This window comes from Lactuca serriola, chromosome 3 (assembly GCF_051521515.1).
Source record: "Lactuca serriola cultivar US96UC23 chromosome 3, Lser_US96UC23_V15, whole genome shotgun sequence".
Classification (NCBI taxonomy): domain Eukaryota; kingdom Viridiplantae; phylum Streptophyta; class Magnoliopsida; order Asterales; family Asteraceae; genus Lactuca; species Lactuca serriola.
Window position 1 is genome coordinate 57611253 of NC_136410.1, and position 22850 is coordinate 57634102.

The window sequence follows — 22850 nt, forward strand, 5'->3', positions numbered from 1 at the left end:
TACTGGTCAAAGTCAACCTTCCAGGTCAACCCTTCTCGCCAAGTCCACCTAATGACTCGCCGAGTTCATATGCTCAGGGTCTTTCTATTCGCGACTCGACTCGCCGAGTCAGTCCATGACTCGCCGAGTCCAACTATTTCTGAGTCCTGACCTGTCCAACTCGCTGAATCTCCACCCGACTCACTGATTCGAATCTCAACTCGAAGGGATTGGGGTTTCGCGACCTGACTCGCCGAGTCCACTAATAGACTCGCCGAGTCCAAGGCAATCTTCAACCAACTCGTCGAGTTGTTCTTCCAACTCGCCGAGTTCATGCTTAACTTCATCCGACTCGACGAGTTGTTCATCCCACTCGTCGAGTTCCTCCTCATCTTCATGCTACTCGCCGAGTCCACTCGAAGGACTCGCCGAGTCCATACAGATCTACATACATGCAGAGGACTTTTGAGTCATGCATGAACTCCAAACTGTAGATCCACTATTCTAAAGTCTATTCCTTACGTAAAGTGGCAAACTTTACGTGTAGCTAACGAGATCTAGGCTCAAATCACTATAAACTAGGGTTTGAGACAAAGGGGCTCAACAATCAACCCATAGACTGATGCTTTATGATTCTCTAGGCCAAGATACACATAGATCTGAAGTAGCAACTTCAGATCTGGGCTTCTAACTCGAAATGGTTCAAAAACTTGTCCTAAAAGCCCCAAATCCCATGATAAAGGTTGATCTATATGCAAAAGAGGGAAGGTAGCGATTCATTACCTTCAAAAGCTCTGGAAGACCTAACAAACTCTGGATCTACTGCCAATTCTTGAATCCCCAATGTGTGCCTTCCTCCTTCTTCCTTCAAATCACCCAAATTGGCAAGAAAGCTTGATTGAGCAACAATGGAGGCTTAGGGTTTCTGGTTCTGGACTATAGGGCCGCAAATGAGCCCTAGGGAAGAGATTAAGATGCTTAAATAGGGTACCAAGTCCCAAAATTAGGGTTTCCCAACCCAGACCTGACTCGCCGAGTCCATTTGCCGACTCGCCGAGTCGGTCACTTGCTTTACACCTGGATCCCGCTCCGACTTGTCGAGTTCCTCCCTGGACTCGACGAGTCAACCCTCTTTAACTTAGGGTTTTTCCTTTCCTTTCTTGACCTTTCTGATTTCGGGTGTTACATGTTGAATGATGACAAATGTCATATTTAATAAAATTAATAATATTTTAAAACATTTGTTACCATTTTAACATAAATAGAAAGATAAGTAGAAAGAAAATAAAAGGGTATTTAATTTTTTAATGTGAAATTGTGAATACAAATATAATCTTAGTCTACAACTCTATAGTTAACCATTAGAGCTTCATTTCAATACCACCAAAAAACATATACAAAAGACCCAAACCATAGCTATCAACTATCAAGGAGTCTCAACCATTCACCTTCCAACCTACAAGGTCAAAACAAATAACCTGCTAATGAGCAATGTTAAGGTGAAAAATCAATGTTGATCTATTTCTAAAGAATTAAAACTACTTTATTAGCAAATAAAATGGAACATTTAATTTTAAAACAACTAGTAATGTGTAGAATTAAAGCTAAAAAATTATTAATTTTAGAAACTTTTAAAGATAAATACTTATATAACTCTAAATGAAATTGTTAGAACTTTGTTTATAGACAAAATTATGCAGTTATTCTATGTGGTTTTGCCAAAACATATTGATTTAACACAACTATCAAAGTTACTACACGTTTAATCCACATATATTTATTTCTTTTGTGGTTGGTTCTTGTGGTTTCATTTGTTTCATAGATAATCTGAAATTACTATTTTTTTTCCTTTTTGATTGGAGTTACTTTGAAAGACCTTTTTGCAAGGAGGGACCAAAAGTGACAATTTAGGAAAGTTCAAAGCTAGTTAATGGGTCTTCTCTCCCATTTGCTTGGGAAAAACGTAATTAAGAGAAACGGAGAGAGCTAATGGAAATTTTGAGCCTCGTGAGCTTCTAGGATCGATGCAACTAGAGATTTGAATGTCCAAGCAAAAGAAAGAGGAATCAAAGGCTTTTTAGGTATAACTTCTCATTCTTTAATTCTATTTCCAAGTTCATGATTGGGGTTAAACCCCAATGTTAAATTTGGGTTGAACTAATGATTAGGGTTTTGGTTTCTAACCTCCCTTGAGTGATTTCAATGATTTCAATCTTAAACTAATCGTTTCATTGATAGTTTTGCTGATTTGGGTAAAAAGTTTGAAGCCTTGAAAACCCAAAATTAGGGATATTGTAATTGATGATGAAATGGGATTGGATTCTATGACCTAGATGGTATTTGGTAGCAACAAATCCAATTGAAATTTTCAAATTCATACATAATGGTATAATCAAGTATAAACATGGATTTGTATGGATTTTGGGAGAAAGTGTGATGACAACAATGGAATCCTTTGTATGTGAGAATTTGATGAGTATATGAAAATCATAAACATGATTTGATACTAATAACATGATTTGAATGCAAAAACATGAAGACTTGAATAATATATGCAGTTGAATTTATGGAGTATTTGACCATAAGGGTATTCTGGGAATTTACTACGGAATTGAACACCCTTTGTTGTTATGAGCTTAATATAGGAGTAGATTGTGTTATAACAAGTTTTATGCATTAGACAACACCCAATGATGCAATAAATGATTTGGGAATAAGTCATACAGGTTGAATAATGTTATTGGGCAATTTGAGATCTTAACCATTTCAATGGAGTGTTTATAAGCATTGAAGTGTAGTGATGGAATTGCATATTCCATGGTTAAATTAAACACTCACAATGGGATTTATTATTGTTTTATATGCTTGACCACATTTATAAGAGTGTTCAATAAGTTGGGAACAAGTGTAACGCCCCAAAAATACGAGCCAAAAATTTCATTTTAAAACAAGTACATGGCAAAACATTAAAAATAAAAGGCACGGCGATGATATCATTTCACAAAAGATACTGCGTGTCTAGAAACATTTTTATAAAACATTAAAGTGTCAGAGTACAAATTCCCAGGAGGATCTCATGATGCGGAAAGCAAAGCGTGTGTGTGATGTACCGCTACCGCGCTAGCTCCTTCCCCTTCGAAGAAGAGGTACCTGAAACCAAAACTGAAAACTGTAAGCACGAAGCTAAGTGAGTTCCCCCACTTTACCACATACCATATAATCACATACCATACATATATTGTCAGACATATCTGGGTGCCCGACCTACCCCTTCGGTCCTCTCAACCGGACATTGCCTAGCATACCTGGGTGCTGGCCTCCCCTTCGGTCCTCTCGACCGGATACTGCCTGGCATATCTGGGTGTTGGCCTCCCCTTCGGTCCTCTCGACCGGATACTGCCTGGCATATCTGGGTGCTGGCCTCCCCTTCGGTCCTCTCGACCGGATACTGGGGAACTATTTCTCCCCTCTACTACTACCACATAACATGTATCACAATATCAGAATCTATCTAGCATGGCTGGGTATGACTACCCCTTCGGCCCTACTGACCGGATATCTTGGGGACTATCTCCCCCTACTGTCACTAGCACATAAACATAACACAGGTAGTAGTAATCCCTAGATGAATATCACAGAGACAATCATCTACATACAACTCCTACTGGTGGGACGGCATTGTGGCCGTAGACCCACCGCTACTGGAAGGTAACTCACCTCGAAAGTAACTGCGGAAGTCTGCTTGCTAAGCGCCTGACTGCTGAATCAGAAATCCTCCGGCTATAAATCATAAACATAGGTTAGCCTCTCATTCACACCCTTAGGTCAGATGACTGGCCCTCCCATCGACCCGGGTCAACTCCTTAGTCAAGGTCAACTTCCAGTTGACTGGACTCGCCGAGTCATGGCACCGACTCGCCGAGTCCTTCTCCACTAATCCGGTCCCACTCTACAAGCCCCTTCTTCCCACTCACTGAATCGTCCTTAACTCACCACTCAGGACGATGGGACCGGCTCGCGATCCGACTCGCCGAGTCCATGAACAACTCGCCGAGTCTATGAACAACTCGCCGACTCCATGAACAACTCACCAAGTCCATGCGAGCAGACTTCCCACTCGCTTCTAGATCCTTATCTGAACATCCTGCATGAGGATCTGGGGTTTCTGGGACTATCGGAACACGTTAGATTGCTAATCCTACGTGCAAACACGAAGGGTTGGACTTCTGACACTTAAACCCTTCGTACACAATAACAGTTCATACAACTCGCCGAGTTTGAAGAACAACTCGTCGAGTACCAGGAAATCTTCATAGGACTCGCCGAGTTGTTCATCCAACTCGCCGAGTCTAAGGCCATATTCATAGAACTCGCCGAGTTCCACCTTGGGACTCGCCGAGTCCCTTGACCCATTTCCCATATGAGCCAAATCTGAGACATGCAACTCTTCAAAACCACAGATCTATGATCCTAGGGCATGCTTAACACGTAAAGTTCCAAACTTTACGTGCATGCACGGCCCTATAAGCTCAAAAATGCAATTCCAAACTCTTTAAGAGGTCATGCACTCCATGGGGGTCCTCAATCACTTCAACCATAGCAACTTTATGCTTCTAACACGTCCATAAAGTCTAGATCTGAAGTCCTTACGGATTATTAAGCACAAACACATGGAGTTTGGTGTTTTTAGGGCTTGTAAACCACCAAATTGGGACAAAATGGGATCTAATGAACTAAAGATCAAGGTAGAGACTTTACTACCTGAATGGAAGCTTCTCCCAAAGTAGATTTCAGATCTACTCCCTCTCTTGCATTCTTCAAACTCTTCTTTTCTCCTTCTAAGCTCCAATGTGCCCCAAAAATCCTTCACAAGGCAACAAATCACTCAAACTTACAAATGGAGGCTAGGGTTTCGACAAGGAACGCTCTGAGGATGATAAAGGCTGATATGGGGCTATAAGGACATTTAAATAGGGTGCAAACCCTAAGGATTCGGGTCTCCTCCTAATTGGCCTACTCGCCGAGTCCAGGCGTGGACTCGCCGAGTAGATCAGTTAAAGGCCGCACCCATCTCGACATCTACTCGGCGAGTTAGGGCTACAACTCGCCGAGTAGCTCTTCCAAAAAGAACCTTTAATCAAAACAAATACGTACCAGGAACTGGGCGTTACAACAAGCTTTGTGATATTTGGAATATTCAAGTAAACAATAAACTAATAAACCTTCTAGTGGAACTTGAGGATTTATATGTTCTTAAATGGTTTCAGTGAGCACTTAATGAATTAAGTGAGGTGTCTTAGGATGATAAAATGCCTCTTAGTCATGTGTGAGAGCCTAAACAAATGGTAAAAAGTGAATGAGAAAAAGGGTCTTTAAGAACTATGCAAAGTAGAGTGTTATATTGAGAAAATTCGAGATTTTTGTTTGTACAGATCTGATTACACGGGCCGTTTGATCAATGGCACATAAATTTTGTGTAACTTTTGCATATGGACTCGGATTTACGTGCGGTTTTCAACTACGCTCATATTTTTGCATAAGGAATGAGATGAACCAATAAAATTTAGTAATGGAACCTTTGAAGGGTATTTTGGTCATTTTGATTGATCTTTACTTGTCGTATAAGTGGTATTTGAGAGTGTTGCTCTAAGGAAATGAACTAGAAGAGGACTATCTAACCTTCATGATTGAGGTGAGTACATGTTGGCATTTTCCCACTTTGGATTACATGGAAAAATGATTTTATGATAATAAAACACTAATGTTTGATATATGAAATGTTTTGAAATGAAAGTTTTAAATGTTTTTAGAAAGGATAATTTGAAAGAGTGTCGTGAAGGCAAGAATGTTTTTGAAAGCAAAGAATATTTTGGAAGATCGAATGTTTTGAAAAGGTGTTTGAAATATTTTGAAATATAGATGATTTACTTTTGATATGAGTACTTTGATACTAACATATGAATGTGTAAAGCTTGTAAAGTAATGACAATAAATGGCAAGTAATGAAAAGAATTGGAAAGTAATGAAAAGAAAATTGACCGGGCCATGATGCCTCATAAAGAGGTCTAGAAGAATCTGTTGGATTGGTACCTCCCTGTCGCGAATAAGCATACTGCCATGGTGGATCGATTTTGTTCTTTCTACATTGGTCTTGGAAATGATGCCTTGGTGGGTTGATTTGTTCTTCCCACCTTGGTCTTGGAAATGATTCCTTGGTGGAATGATTTTTGTTCTTTCCACATTGGTCTTGGAAATGGAAATGGAAAAAAGAAGTTCTATGATAAGAAATGACACATACGATATGAAATGATATGTTATGTATGAAAATGATTGAAAATGCTTTAAGGTATGAAAATGATTGAAAATGCTTTATGATATGAAAAAGATAGAAAATGTTTTATGGTATGAATTAAAGGGTTTTTTTTAGTAAAATGTGATTAATGTTTTTGGATCACAAACTCACGTAGCTCATGAGACATTATTGTCTTACGTCTCTCTTTTTAAGGTCATGTATCCTAGGTTGTATTCAAGAAGAAAGATGATAGATGAAAGTAGAAATTATGAGATAGAGAACGAAGTTAAACTTGTTAAGTTCCTTAATTATTGTATTGATGTAATTCTTATTTGTTTGTTATGGTTATGTAAAGATGCCTAATGGTAACACCCGATATTTTAATTGTAATTTTTTATAGGATCGATTTTTGTTAAATTTTGGTTAAAACCCGAAATGATTTTTATTACCATAGCATTTGAAAGAGTTTTAAAAAGTTTGAAAAAAATTTGGGGTGTTACAATGTTCATACATACATTTATAAAGAACACATGAATATAAAAATCGTAAGTAAAAATATGTTACTTTTTAATGGGAGTAATCTAAACGAAAGTTGTAGCCACAAGTACGAACGTGCGAATATAAAAATCGTTAAAATTTGAGAAGATATGAATAGTTACAACGTGCAAGACCTAAGCCGAACCATAAGTCTTAAGTAGCCAAGCAACCTCAGCTGCGGTGGCCATAAACATCATCAACCCTGACCACCTTATTACTTATTGTCTCACGTATGATGCCGTGAAAAAAAAAAAAAATTGGTCATAAGTACTAAATGTGTACAAAAACAACAAAATATTATTTTGTAACAAAAAGATATTAAGAACTAAATGTACACAAAAATAATAAGGACTAAATGTGTACAAAGTAATAAATATATTACCCTGTTAAATCATTTTTGTTTCCGATTTATTTGGAGTAACTGATCATAAGGACTTAATGTGTACAGATTAACAAATTGAAGAGGTAAATATGAACGAAAAAAACTTAAAGACAAAATATGTATAATTCAAAAAATATATTATTCTTCTAAGTAATCATCTTTTATCTGATTTTTTTTAGTAATCAGATTTTTTTGTTATTAATTTGATTTTTTGTTACTGTAATTATATGCGACTCACATAGACATAGACACGATAGACTTGGTCTTAAATATTATAATAAACAAATATCTTGATTGTTTGGAAGTTGGAAGGAATCATAATACTAGGAAGCAGATATTTTCATTTGAATTATTATTATAATATGCGAAAGAATCAACCTAATCAACACTCATCCATACATCAATCCACTTTAACAAATTGTGTGTTGACATTTATATTTAATCTCACCCACTACATTTTGTAAGGTTGGGAATTGAAGGACATAAACATCTATCTCAATCTCAATCTCAATCGCAATACAGTACACACAAACCAACACACTATAATTTTATTATTATGTTATGTCTACATACATGCAATGTTACAAACAAAGAACAAACACTTGGATGGTTTTTGCTATAATAAACTTTGGAATTTATTAGAAGTTGAAAAGTTGAAAAGATGTTACAATGAGTATTGTGTGTGTGGGGTCTCATTTTCATTTTCATGGTTTTGAGAGTGAGAGCGTAAGGCTAACAAAGGTGACACGCAACGCTTTGCCGACGGCTCACGTTTACCAACGCCACACCACACCCACATACCCTCCTGACCTCCTATGCTTCTGATTTCTGAACATGTGATATATGTATGGTTTCCGTCGACTAACGTTGGATACTATAATTATAAAAGAAAAAAACTACTCGATTTGCATACATACGCAACCTCATAGGATGGGTTAAGAGGCAATAAGTATTTCAATATTTAAAAATCGAAGGTCTTAGTTTGAAATTTCGATAAATATTATTTTGATTATTTCAGAGATCATGTTTGTTAAAAACATCAAATATTGTCTAATCTATGATCTATCCAAATATCAATATATATCTAATCATATACACGTTTTGTTTGGTAAGATGTGTAGAAAATATGACACTAACCTACTAACATCTACTTTAATAAATGAAAATGACTTTTTCACATGTCCTTCTCTCATAAGATTAGTCACATGTTAATTTGTCATAATTTGAAATATATTTATTTTCCACTTGTCATTATTTTAATTTTCATTTTCAATATATCATTAATTACTTTCCATAAATTAAACCTACTGACTATCAAATTTTAAATTTCAAATTTAATTCCAAATAAATTTACAGTTTAAACCATTATGTTTAATATTTTGTTATAATTAACCCGTTTACTACACACTAAACATATAATTTTAATTAATTTATTATTTGCATGTTTTTTCTCATGATTTTCATTTATTTCAATTTCAAATTCAAATAAAATTTCTATTTAATCGTTCGTACTTAACATTTTGTTTTAATCAACCCGTATATTATACGGGTCTCACAACTAGTTTGTTAGTATATTCGAAACCCTATCTACGGGTGATCAGGAAAATACTCTACGATTTAGTTTCATAGTAGTTGCTTGATATCATCGTTAAAAGTGAGTCAACTCCTCCATAACATCAAAATCGGAGAAACCACTACGATTATCTGTCATCGGCTAATGGACAAATATCTATACTAGCCGAAGCTTTGCACGTTGCGCATGAATTAAATTAGATAATTAAAATATCGATATTTTATTAAAAATAACTTTTAATCATTTGATAGTCTATATAAATTAAATTTATTTAGTGTAAAATTAGTCGTAAGTGGGAATGGACCATATTTTTTAGGGGTGGGGGAGTGAACATATCATATATATAAAACCAATGGGGGAGTGAACATATCTTATATATAAAACCAATATTTAAATAATAATTAAGATACAATAAATAGTTACATATAATTATACATATATACTAATTTACAAGTACATGATGAACAGTTCTTTGGTTTCATTGGTTACTTTTTTTTTTTTTTCCTATTTTCTTTTGTTGGGTTTCCTTTTGGTCACAGCCATGTAAACAACTGCTACGTCTTAGGGTGACAGTAACAAAGTAACAACGTGTTCTCTCACTAATCCACCGCCAGTTTAGCCAATAACAACGACATTAGTGTCGGTATCCACCGCTTCCTTCCTCTTCACCGATCTACCCAATTCAGTTCCTTCAAAATATTTTCTATTAGGTTAGGGCTCCACATATTTGCTTCCTCCTTCCTGATTCTGGTGGTGATTTTACGAACGCAAAGCCACTGCCACCGCCAATGATCTGCTTCCCTTTCCCGGTCGGTGTAGAGGGTGAGCCATATGCCAACCACCACTTCTCATCTCACTCACCATCTTACTCTCCCACATCCACCGTAGCGTACGTCACCTAGGCTTCGCCATCTAATCTCAGGTATATTCTTCACCTTCGTCTTTAAAATCTTCTTTCTTATTTGGATTGTTTTTGGGATTTTGGATTATAATTCGAGTTTTAGCCCACACTCATCTTCTATCGAATCTGACTTCCTTAGGTCAACTCCAACGACTTGCAGGTCTCCGACCCCATTTTATGCGGCAGCAATAGTGATAACGCCTCCGCACTGTCGGCTAAGGTTGCTGTTCCGGTGAGTAAATAACCTACCAACCACCATCACTTCACATTCTTCCCTTCCCTTCTCTTATTCATAAAATATGGTCACCGGAATCTGACGTCACCACTGTCGGTTTTGGACTTCTGGTGGCCAGCTAAGCACACAGTTTATTAAAAATGGTGTGTTTAATGATGATTGTACACAAGCACAAGCACACCTGCAGATGCTTAGTGCTCAATTCTTTTGTTTATTGAGATCGAAGTTACATTTAGGGGTAAAGTTTCGTACTTTCATCAATAACAACTGATGATGAAGGTTGATTGTTTTTAAATTTTTGTTTATACATTATTGAATCGATTTTGTCTTGATTTCCCGCATGATTATTAGTGTTTGCAATCAGAAGGAAGGAACTGGTGCTTTATCAGATCAATTGACCTTTCAACCTCATAATCCCAATCTTCAAAATCTGTGCTTTATCAGATTAATTGACCGTTTAACCTCTAATGTTGACCTATGTGTTGATTTTGTAGCTAATAAGGTATCCACCAGGGTAACCAGCACTGTCGATCAGTCGGTGTCACCGCCTTGGGTTCCTTCAGTAATTTTGACAACCCTTGAGTTTGAGGTAATTTATTTGTAGAAACCGTGATATATAACGAATCAAACTAAAATCAAGACTTTGTGGAAATAGAAATATGTTCTGGAGTGGTTTTTAGTTTTTTGACCTTATTTACTTAGTTCTCATTAATGAGAGAGATTCTGAGTAGTTCCTATTATCATATTTTCCACTTTAGCATTACAACTCAAATCATTATCTTCTGAAAGTACAAGCATATTACACATTATTTCAAAATGGAATAGATGATTTCATCTGTAAAAGTATGCTACTTAATGAGTTGTAATGCTTAACAGGGTTGTCAGGAAAAAGTTGTTGACGCTCCAAATGATGTCTCTGAGGACACAAAGAGTGAGGGCATCATGTGCATTGGTTTATTCTTGGCAACCAGATGATGTGCCGTGCGGAATAGCTAGCTATGCTTGAAGGTAATTAATATAGATTATAATGTTAATTTTTTTGAAACTAATTGTACTTCATGTGTCTGCAGCTTCAATAGGGAACACCAACAGTTGATTTAAGGAGTCGTCCAAATGTGGGGCCGATCAGGTTGCTATTCAGATTGGAATGACATTTGAGTTGGAGGTGAGTTAATAGTTTTTGATTATATTCATATCTGATTTTGAAAAACACCTAATTATCTGTCGGTATATGTATTGTAGATGACATGTAGTAACTGATATTTTTAAGCGTAGAAATAGAATTCAAATAATATTGGAGAAAGCCAAAGAAGAAGGTTTTAATCCAAGCTCAACAAGATGGAACAAAAGAAAACCCAGGTTCGGTTTATGTTCCTTTCCTTTCATTGGCTTAAAAAATCTTTTTTGTTGTTTATTAGTTGATTTAAAATATATTAAAAACCAATAATATTTTTTTCTGCTTTGGATATTCTAAGAGATTTCTCATTTACCACTTACAACTTGATGCTAAGAGTACCAGTATTGTAGTTGAGAGTATGAATGATAAGAGAGTTTCATTTAAACAAAGATTATATTGTATCTTATTATTGTGGTTAATTTCAACTAATTCTTTTACTTTACTTTCAGTTTTCCTTCTTTAATTCCAGAATGTTTTGAGAATTAATATCTCATTTATTGTCACAGCAAAAGGTAGATCAACAATTGGCACAGGAAAATATGACGGTGGTAGTGATATTTACTGAACAAATCAAAATCAAAATATGAAAAGGTAACATAGATATGTCATGATCTTCCTTGGCAAAAATGGAATCAAATTTAATTTCGTTCTTCTGAAATTTTGTATTTGGGAAAAATGATTTTCCTGTCCCGGCTGTTGTCTTTCATGTCTAAAGGCAACATGTAATGATCTTCTCATTTATGCAACAAAGTTTCATATTTTTCCTAATTTATGCAGAATTGTTTTAGTCACTGTATTGAGGTTATTTTGAGCCATTTATTTATATTTTTCTTATGTGTTGATTTCTCAATAGATCTTTGTGGATGGTCTTTTTACCATATCTCTTTCCATGTACTATAATTTTTGATATGACTAACTGTATATTTGTTTCACCAAAGTTGCTTAACTTTCAAGATCCTTTACTTAAAGTGCCTCCAAAGTTTCAAGCCTCATTACACCTGTTGGTATAAGTTGTACGTTATGCATTAACAGAACAAACCTGGCTTCTTAAACAGGTAAATTTTTATTCATTTATGCTTGAAATGCCTATAATGGCTTTCAGAGTTCTTCCTCAATATGTACCAGTTTCACTTTGCTTATATGAAGTTCTTGATTTATGGTAAAATAGGTTTCGTTGATGGATTACATGGAAATATTTTTCAAAAACAAGGGATTCAATATGAATATAGAAAAAGGCAATTGCAGGATCGATCACAGCTTTTGACAGATATTCAAGCAATATATGACCATTGTACCCCTTGTCTTGATTTATTGCAACAATATCTAAAATTAACCAATGTTTCCATATTTATTTCAGTCTGCTTTGAAGTTTTTTGGGCTATCCTACCCCGCAAAGCGGGGTTCTTCCCTAGTTATGTTGATAATTACATTATTTTCGCTACTTGATTGCTCAAAATCATTTTTCTAATAACAAATCTATCAATGTTCTTTAATACAATCAAAATTGCAATTAAATTTGTATTTTTTTACAATATGATAATTACGATATATGATCGTATGTACATTTTTAAATTAACACAATCAATCTATCAAATATATTTATCAATTAAAAATTATCTGATTAATATCAATTATGAATTTTATAATACAACTTTATACTTAAAAATAAATGGAATGATGGTTATTATTTACGATCAAGCTATATTAATGTATTAGAATTAATAAACATATTAAGAAAAAATAAATAATCTTGATCACTTGCTCAACCAATCCGATACTTTTCATTATATTTTTACCATGACTCACAAAAATGACTATATGCTTATCCGCAACACCACTTTAACATAATTTCTCATATCTCCTTAAAAAAAATTCGTGATTCTTTTTGTAAATTCAAATATAATAAAAAATATAAAAATAAATTGATTAGAAAAGTATAAAATAGAAGAAAATTTAGTTATAAAGTTAATAACTTTATTATTCTAAAACCCAATATTGTATGGTGCCAAAACTGTACATTACGGCATGATTTGAGAAATAGTGATTTTGTTCGGATCATTGCATTTTTGGACATCAGTTGTGCTTCGACATATGCTGGAATTATCACTTAAAATGGAGGCTCTCGTTCCAAGATAAGTGAAATAAATTCTATTTATACTAACAACATTCTTTTGTGCAAATGATGTCTAGTCTAACTGGATTTGATGTATCGGATTTGATACTCATATAGGTTTGAGATCAAGATTTAAAATATTTGAATCTGTTAAATTTGTTTTTTTCAATTATACTCCTTATATAGAAAGCTTTCCATGGAAATCCTCTTGGGGGGTGAGTTTGTCCTATAAAATAACTGGAACTCGGGGTCACCATTGAAATATTATGATGAGGCTTTTGTTGAATCGTTTTTCGTTTAAAAAAACAACTATATATATATATATATATATATATATATATATATATATATATCCGGTAAGAAATTTTTATTCGACTTATTTTTTTGGCGAAAAAAAACAAATGAATCACCAAATGAATAAATAATAACATGATTCCCCAAAAAAAATCTAACAAAAACATTTCGATTATTCATTTTTATGATGATTTTGTTGATATTCACTAAAATTGTCATAAAAGTGATTTTTTTTTCTTGATTTATCTAAAAATGAATCATGAAGGTGTTTTTTTCGGAATTTTTTCTTGTGAATCATCTAATGATTCATTTCATTTTTTGCTAAGAAAATATGCATATAAAAAAAATTTCTTACCTTCTTACCAAAAATTTCCTTCTTATTTGATCTTGACTCTCTCTCTCTCTCTCTCTCTCTCTCTATATATATATATATATATATATATATATATATATATATATATATATATATATATATATATATATATATAGAGTCAAGATCAAATAAGAAGGAAATTTTTGGTAGGAAGGTAAGAAATTTTTTTATATGCATATTTTCTTAGCAAAAAATGAGATGAATCATTAGATGATTCACAAGAAAAAATTCCGAAAAAAATACTTTCATGATTTATTTTTAGGTAAATCAAGAAAAAAAATTCACTTTTATGACAATTTTAGTGAATATCAACAAAATCATCATAAAAATGAATAATCGAAATGTTTTTGTGAGATTTTTTTTGGTGAATCACGTTATTATTGATTCATTTGGTGATTCATTTGTTTTTTTTTCGCCAAAAAAATAAGTCGAATAAAAATTTCTTACCTTCCTATGAAAAAAAAATTCTTACCGGATCTATATCCTATACAAAGTCAAGATCAAATAAGAAGGAAATTTTTGGTAGGATATATATATATATATATATATATATATATATATATATATATATATATATATATATATATATATGTTAAAAATATACGTCATCTCCCTTGAATAAGATTCATTTGAAACTCATAATTCTTCAACTTCTTACTGAAAACAATAGGGCTAATGCAATAAAAACCCTCAAATTTGCACGAAATTGTTGGATTTACCTAAAGTTCAAATTTATGTCCGTTTTTGCCTCAAAATTGCTTTAAATTGTTCGTTTTTGCCTATTCACCGGTTTCCTTTTAAACAACCGGTTACCACTTGCTTAGCGGGAAAGCTAATTACCAGTTTAACACCATTTGGGAGAAAACCCCAAGTCCGTTAGATGGTCATATTGAAGATAGGGGCTTTGAGCGCGCATGTCGGTATAGATGGTCATATTGAAGGTAGGGGATTTGAGGAACAAATGAAAGATTTGTTTGACAAAGAAGATATTGATGATGATATTGTGGTTGATATGATGTGCACTTATGAAGTTGCTAATAGCCAACCAAAAGATAATAATGAGAAAGGTGATGAATTCCAAGATGCAGTGGATGTTATTCTTCAAGGTATTATTCAAGGTAATAATGACAAAGGTGTTGAGGATGTTGAACCTAAACTGACAAAAACATTTGATGAGGTTGGAGATGCAATGGATGGTATTCTTAAAGGCACTGATGAAAAAAGTCATTATGAGAATGAGGGTAATCCTGAACCTGAATTCACTGAAGGAAATACAAGTAATGTTCTCCCAGAGATGGTGAAGCTGGATCTAGAAAGTGTAGCAGACCTACTTGGGGCAAGATTAGCATGGCTGAAATAGAGAGCATGAGAGGGGTACAACTTGAATTGGAGGATATGCCACCAGTTGAGATGGTTAGTTTGACTTCATCATTTTCTAAGTTCTAATCATTAGTATAAAACTGTTTATATCCTTTATTAATAAGTATTTTTCAAATTTTGATTAACATGATGTAATGAAGTTGAGGATATTCCATATGTTTATGGTGTGATGGAAGGAAATGAGGGTGATGGTATTATAAATGATGGTGTAGAGGCAAATGACGGTGATGATGAGGGTCCCGGTGAGGATGATAGATAGGGTGATGGTGATGTTGAGGATGAAGGTGAGGGTGATGGTGAGGATAATCAAGTATATATATAGAGGGAAATGATGTTGATGATGAACGACATGTACAACACACAAGGACAAGAAAACCCTCAGAAAGGATCATCCTGCAAAAACTGAAGAAGCCTTGTTTTGACAAAAATGGAAGGGGTTCCAAATCTAACTATTCAGTAGATTTTGAGTAGTTAGCTAGGTATAGGGGGAGTGGGGATGGTATAGGTAGGCCTTTTTGGTACATGTTTTGGTATACACCCACTACTTGCAGCATACATCTATTTGTTTAATGTTACATTATAGCTTGCCTTTTGTGGATATTTTTCAGGCTTTTGGGTACATGTTTTGATATACAAAATGGATGGCTGCTACATGCTAGTAAAGCTTATGTAATGGATGAATTTTATTAAGGTTTATAATAGATGACCCCAATTATGGTAACCATGGTGTTTTTATTTTATTTTCTTGTGGATGTTAAGGGTTTTTGGTAGGTATGTTGTTTTTATAATTTATTACCATTAATGAGATCAATTTACCCTTAAATTGCATTACTTTATAAGCATTGGCAATGTACTTTGATTAGTGCAATTCCTTTTATGCAAGTTATCCTTACATTCAATTCTTGTAAAGTCTATTTTCATTGTGAATGTAACCAAGTGTACTTCACCTTTAATACCATACCATTAACAAGTAAATCAAGAAAACAAGTGCAACATATACATGGAATAACAATTAACTACCATTAATAGATTACAAAGATGTAACATTCAACCGTTCGAAAAAAAACATGACAAAGATGTAACAATTCTTGATTACCCTTGATATATTGCTAATACAGGAAAAACTAACAAAGCTACATCTTAATAACCACTATTGCTAGCATCAACAATATAACCACTAAGAACCCTATTATATCACTTCTAACAATGACTTGATTTGCTCTGTATGAGACATCTTCATTTCTCGACCTAGTTCTTCATCCAACCATTTGAAAAAACCACAATTGCCTCCTTTTACCTACAACAAAAAAAAAGAATTAGGGTTCTATTACATACTTTCCTCTTTGGAAAATTAGAGCAACCCGAAAATTTTAGGAGAAATTAGAACAAAAATGTAGAGGTTTTTACCTGATAATTAGGACAACCCTAAAAATTTTGTCTTGGGTTATCAGGGGTTCGTGTGACTAATACACCACAAACATCACCACAGTCACATCTTATTACCTTCTTGTTCCTCCTTCTTGAACCACCATTAAAGCTTGCTCTTGAAGACGAAGTTGTCATTTTATTGCTGGAGAGGGAAGCAACTCTGCAACTAACTGTGGGGGTCGAAGGGATCAAATGGAGATGGAGATGTGTTTTAATCGGTCTTTAAAAGATAAATGTCACATATCTTCCAGCTAAGTAAGTGATAATTGGTATTTTAAAGGGAAACCGGTGAATAGGCAAAAACGAACAATTTAATGCAAGTTTGAGGCAAAAACGAACATAAATTTGAACTTTGTGTAAATCCGATAATTTCGTGTCAACTTAAGGGTGTTTATTGCATTAGCCATAAACAATAACATTTTTTTAATACTATTAAAACTACTCAACTTTTAACCAACTAACTGCTACAAATCAAATCAATAGTTTTTAAGGTATAATACTTATGAATTATGATACAAATCAAGTCCGACATTGACTCAATCTGAGTCAAGTATCAACTTTCAAACAGCCCTTAACCTATTAAGCCCAACATTTTGGCTTTAACACATTAAATCATTAATACATAAAAAAAATAGAGACAATATGATTTAAAGAAAAATTAGTCCATGATTTTGGTCAAATATATCACAGAAATCAAACACGTCAAGAGGAGTAGATGCAATAGACAAAGAAAAAAAAATTCCAACAGGTCAAAGTTGAGCATGAAAGATTCAACATTTGACAACCGAAACCTCGTTAACAACTTCCAAAGTTTTAAAAAAAAAAAAAAAAATACAAATCGTAATCAAGAAATTTGTTGAATCAATCACTACTGATAACCTAAATAAAACCATGGTTATGTCCATCTGATCGAAACTAATTTGTGGGGATGTATTGTTGTTTACTTGTTAGCCAATAATAGCATTTACTTAATTAGGTTTCTACCTACACTACAACTACGGCGAATCAGAAGCTGATGCGGATGCGTTTAGGTCTAATCCGACGGCTCTCGTTGCTTTACTAACGTCAACGGCCGGTCCAGGCTTGTTATCGCCGGAGATCTTGTTCCGGTGCCGGAAATTCTTAAGTCTCTCCACGATCGCCTCCGAACTCGAAGGGAAAAACTGATGCAATGTCACTCTGTTACCCTCCGCCGTACGCTGGTTTTTCTGAACCGATGAGCAATCCACATCATCCTGATTTCAAAAAAACGACATATTAGCACCCAAAATTAATACAACAATCATAATCATATCGATTATTTGCAACTTGTTGAGTCTGTTGAATTAATTATACTCCATCGGTTCATAATATGAACTGTAAGTCAAATGACGCGTAAGACATATTTATGTAAAAATTGCGGAGAAAATAGGGAATGATAGAAATTCTAATACCTCTGAGGAAAGATCTGCTACATTCTCGCGTTTTCGCTTCATTAAAATGCCTCTATCGCTATTAGAAAATTCTTCACTGCTGGAGGAACTCGCTGCCGGAGGCGGTGTAGAAGACAACGGCACCACCTGAAAATCATCTCCGTCCTCATCTTCCATGTCAAGCTCATTTTCGTCGTCTTCATCTCCGTCGTACTCATCGTCATCATCATTATTTCCTCCCTGACTCTCTTCTCTGTCTTCATCGTCATCAGAAGTAGCGTCAACGACACACTTCTCACAAACCGACGCAGTCGACGGCCCAAGCTTCTCGCCGGAAGCAGTCCACGGTGTCGGAGACTGGCACACGCGGCAAAGAAGGCTCCGTGAATGCCTTGCTACAAGGAAGTTCGCGGAATGGACCTTAGAATCGCAGCTCCAGCACAAGCTAGCTTGATCAGATTCGCAATAGATCCTAGCCATAGATTTGCAAAGTTCGCAGGACTTCATCTTCTTCAACAAACACAAACGCAGATCTTAATTTTTCTCTCTCTAAAAACTCTTTCTCTCTCTCTTTCCAAAGAACACTCAAAGGCCCTGGTAACGTAATAAAAGGAGGAAAAAAAGGCAAGACGATGGGATGTTAAACCAACAGCAAAAAAGGGCAACTTGCTTTCTACTGTTGAAAATACCCTCGTGTCCACTTAAAATAACAAAAATGCCACTATATTAAATTGTATTCCATAAAAATGGAAAACGAAGTAAATGACGCATTTCATAATATTAAATTATTAATAAGAATGATAACTGAAAATAAAACAAATAAAACAAAACATGTTTCAAAATAAATTTATTGTTAAATCCACATCTATAAAAAAAAAAAAAAATACGTATGACATTCAAGATGGAATGTAACTTTTTGAATTGTTATTTCAAATAACTAAAATCCAAAACATAAGTCAGAAAAAGTTTAGATAATAAAAAATATTATGCAGAATTAATTAAAACATTTGGATTTTAAGGTTATCCGTTGGTTTAAACAATTAAGTATAGTAAAACTCCAACAAAATTAAATTGATATAAATTATAACAGAATTATATTTATCAAATTAAAATTTAAAAATAAAAAATAAAATCATATTTAAACTATAAGAGTGATGCATAAATTAGAAAACTATATTTTATTTTACTTTTTTGAAAGTCACTATTATGTTGAATTGATCGGTATTTCGTAGTGATATTTGGCAGTACATAAAAGACATTTCCATAAAATCGAATATATTTGACAAAAATGTTAAAGGATCTTTTTTATAGCAACAGAAAATAACATATAAACGGAAATAATGTTTTCGTAACATGTTAACTATAAATGTTGCACAAGAGACAAGTACTTTTTTTTTTCAAGTATGACTACTACATATCAACTAGGATATGTAAACAAATGGTCTCTCATGGTTATTTATGTATATTGTTGTTTTATCTTAAGAAGTTCATAACTAATTACTTGAGTTATATTTTTATCTTCGTAGATTTTAACTTTTCAAAGATATTTAGTTCAGTTTTTAACTAATTTTATACATTTAAAACTAACACCTATTTTTGTAAATCACTTTTATATAAATAAAAACTATAATTTAAAATTTACAGTTTTCAGTTAACAATTAACTACCAAACTACCAAAGCTAATTTCTAAATTAGTTTAAACGGCTCTCATTTTAAGTATTTGATCTACAATAACTTTTCAAAAATTGGATTAAAATAAGATGGTGGACAGAAAGGAAGTTTCTTGCATCAAGGTATAAGGGTAGAATAGTCTTTTGACATAGAAAACACAATGAATAAAAGAAATCTGCACCGCCGGAACTTGTGGACAATAATGGGAGAGAGGCAATGCCACGTGTCATGCGGCTGGAGAAACAAGAGGGGGTTTCATGATTTCATCGAGTTGTTTTGAAAAACAAAATTTTGTGTGGTGGAAGGTGAAGATTGTGGGGCCCAGTTGCGAAGATATTTTGGAGATAGGTTGGGACTTGGGACTCGGGACTGTTGATGTGTCATTTGATATGGAGGAGGAATGGTCTTGTAAAGATTCTGACCGGCTTATGTGGATTATAAGATTTATTTTTTTCTTTTGATATTATATTTTTTCTTATTATTTAATAGACTTAGCTTATAAAAGAATTATATGATTTCAAAAGTATAGTTATGTTATGTTTGTATAACGTAATCATAATAATTATCATATAGTATTGAAAAACATAGGAAATTATCCAACTTTTAAATAATTGTATATTCGATCATATTTATAAATTTTAGAACTTTGGATTATATTAATTTAATTTTGGATTAAATTTATGTCACAATCAAAAATATATTTATAACAAAAGCATATATTTAAGTTTCAGATTCATAACAAAAAGAAATTGGATTTTGAGTTTTTGATTCTCAAAGTATTAGGTTTAAGTTTAAACCCACTTAATGCTAGCCTGAATCATTCAAACCAAACCAACGATATCAAATTGTGGCATCCTAAATTTCACAATAAAATTTTCATTTAATATCAAAATCATTTTTTCAAATATCATTCTCAAAGATCAAATAAACACTATTTGGTTCGAAACAGTATTCAGAGTATCAAAATAATATAAAAAAAGTATGGAAGTCTCAAAACATATCTAAGGATGTCATGCAAGCACGTCGTACTATTCTCATTACTACCAGAATAAACTGAAATATTTAAACTTAAATCGTAAACACAAAACTTAACAAGTTTCCAAAATACCACATATTGTTGGATTAATGTGTCTAAATTCATAACTAAAGTGGTATAACTTGCAATTAGAATTAAAATCTTTTTTGGGTTGTCCTTATAACTAGTAATTGAATAGAATAACATTTGGAAAGAGAAATTGATTTATTAATATATTATATGATTAATATATTAATTTGAAATAGTAATAATTAATTAAGAATTAATTAGAATTAATTAGGATTTAATTCTGGGTTAATTAGAATCAATTAAATGTATAAGGAGTGTACTATAATTGTTTAATATTTGAACAAAAAGGAATTTCATAACCTTCCACTAGGGTAGATAGTTTTGGAGATGCTAAAAGGGCGTTTGGAATATTCCTTCTAAGAAAAGGAAACTGGATAACCACCCGAAATTAAAATAATATTATTTTATTCAGGATTATGGTTTACAGGGTTATCTTATCAGGTATAAATAGGACCCGTTAGATGCCTTGATTTCGTCCACCAGATACTCCATTAGAAGAGCCGAATTTTCGCACCACTCTCCTTTATCCTCTTATGTTTTTGTTGCTAGGGTTTGGGTACAAACCATTCGAGACACTACTTTGTGATCGTTTCTCAAGTCTACAAGGATGGAATCAACTAACTTGTTTGCTATAACAAGTTTAAGGTATATAAATATACTTTGTGATTCTCGAAATTACTATGGTTCATCATAGGTTTTGTTATTTAAAGTATGTTGCCTTAATGTGAAGACATAGATCCTATTAGGTTGCATGTGCTCAATCTTAATTGTTAAGTAATTTTCCGCTTGAGCATTTTGGTGTAATCTAATAAACCCATCAGTAGTATCAGAGCTAATTGGTATGTCTTGCATTGATCGCGCATTAGTTGAATTGAACAATTTTTTTCGCAAAATAGAGTTCACGACGTGACAGTGTATCTGTCACGACATAAACATGGACCAGATCCAAAATTCTGTGATTTCTTGCCTAAGTTGATTTATGTGATTGTTATTTGGTAATTATCTGGTTAGATATCTGCTAAAATTCGATTTTGCTGCTGTGGATGATTAAATAAAATCCCTAAATATTATGAGATAACCGTTGACTAGATAATGATTTTTTATGAGTTTAATTAATATTATCCCTATGGATCTTATACTTGATTTAATTAAATGATTAATTAAAAGATAAATATTAAATCCATAAATGATTTAAATGATTAATTAATTAATTGGTTAAATAATTAATTTTAAATGTTTAATTAAATAATCAATTAATCTAGATAATTAATTTTAGACCTTGAATTTTTTAAATGTTTAAAATACACCCTTATATATGTATTATAAGATTAATTACTATATGTATAAGAAAAGTCAGTCGAATCAATAGTAGGTCTCATTCACGAAACCATGTTGTAAAGAGGGTATAGAGAAACGACCTATAAAATGATCATTGAATGTATGTCCTTTTCACCGATTGATCTCTTGTGTGGTGGAGGGTCGTTATTCGAACGGCTTTGATAGGACATATTCTGATTAAAAGTATAATGATATAAAGTAATACAATCTTTTAAAAATCGCACTCTAGTTACTTTAGAAAAAATATGAAATGTATGCTAATCCATGAAAACGCACATCATTCTTTATTAGTCGTTAGTGGAGCGTGCGGGGTTAAGCGGCATATTAATTTGGGATTATAAAGTCGAATGGTGGTACAAATCGTAAATTATCATTATTATGAAGCGTGTGTGGTTTATCGATACATTAATTCGAGATGATGAATGATGTTGTCAAGTTGGTTTGCATGATTATTCACATCTTATTTGTGATCGTCGGTATCACAATCACAAATGAAGAGCATAATTTGAGATTAAACATATCATTGATATGACTCAATGAATCTCAAATGCTTTAGGAATTTCATATTAGACTGAAATTGGTGAATTGTTTTACCTACCTTAATAAATTTGTAATTAGATTACGACATCCCTCTTCATAATTGTGAATTGTATTGTGGAT

The 22850-nt window shown here is 33.4% G+C and overlaps 1 protein-coding gene and 2 long non-coding RNA genes across 5 annotated transcripts; 2 read left to right on the plus strand and 1 right to left on the minus strand.

Annotated features, from left to right (window-relative positions):
- Nucleotides 1–9645: 9645 nt before the first annotated feature.
- On the plus strand, nt 9646–12077 carry LOC145094450 (uncharacterized). Of its 3 annotated transcripts, XR_013703352.1 has the most exons (8): nt 9646–9685; nt 9804–9896; nt 10394–10488; nt 10776–10907; nt 10970–11064; nt 11142–11258; nt 11583–11667; nt 12015–12077. It is a non-coding gene; the product is annotated as an uncharacterized LOC145094450 (long non-coding RNA). The 3 variants fall into 3 exon arrangements; XR_013703351.1 differs by lacking the exon at nt 12015–12077 and having other exon boundaries at nt 11583–11887; XR_013703353.1 differs by lacking the exon at nt 12015–12077 and having other exon boundaries at nt 9648–9685; nt 9825–9896; nt 11583–11887.
- A 2-nt stretch (nt 12078–12079) lies between these two features.
- LOC145094451 (uncharacterized) lies at nt 12080–12447 on the plus strand. The gene is made up of 2 exons (XR_013703354.1): nt 12080–12131; nt 12245–12447. It is a non-coding gene; the product is annotated as an uncharacterized LOC145094451 (long non-coding RNA).
- Nucleotides 12448–17419: 4972 nt separating this feature from the next.
- On the minus strand, nt 17420–18687 carry LOC145092359 (uncharacterized). The gene is made up of 2 exons (XM_079030285.1): nt 18098–18687; nt 17420–17899 (listed from the first exon to the last, which is right to left on the minus strand). Exons 1-2 carry the CDS (start codon nt 18581–18583, stop codon nt 17660–17662), a joined length of 726 nt encoding a protein of 241 aa, XP_078886411.1. The 5' UTR covers nt 18584–18687; the 3' UTR covers nt 17420–17659.
- Between the last annotated feature and the right edge of the window lie 4163 nt (nt 18688–22850).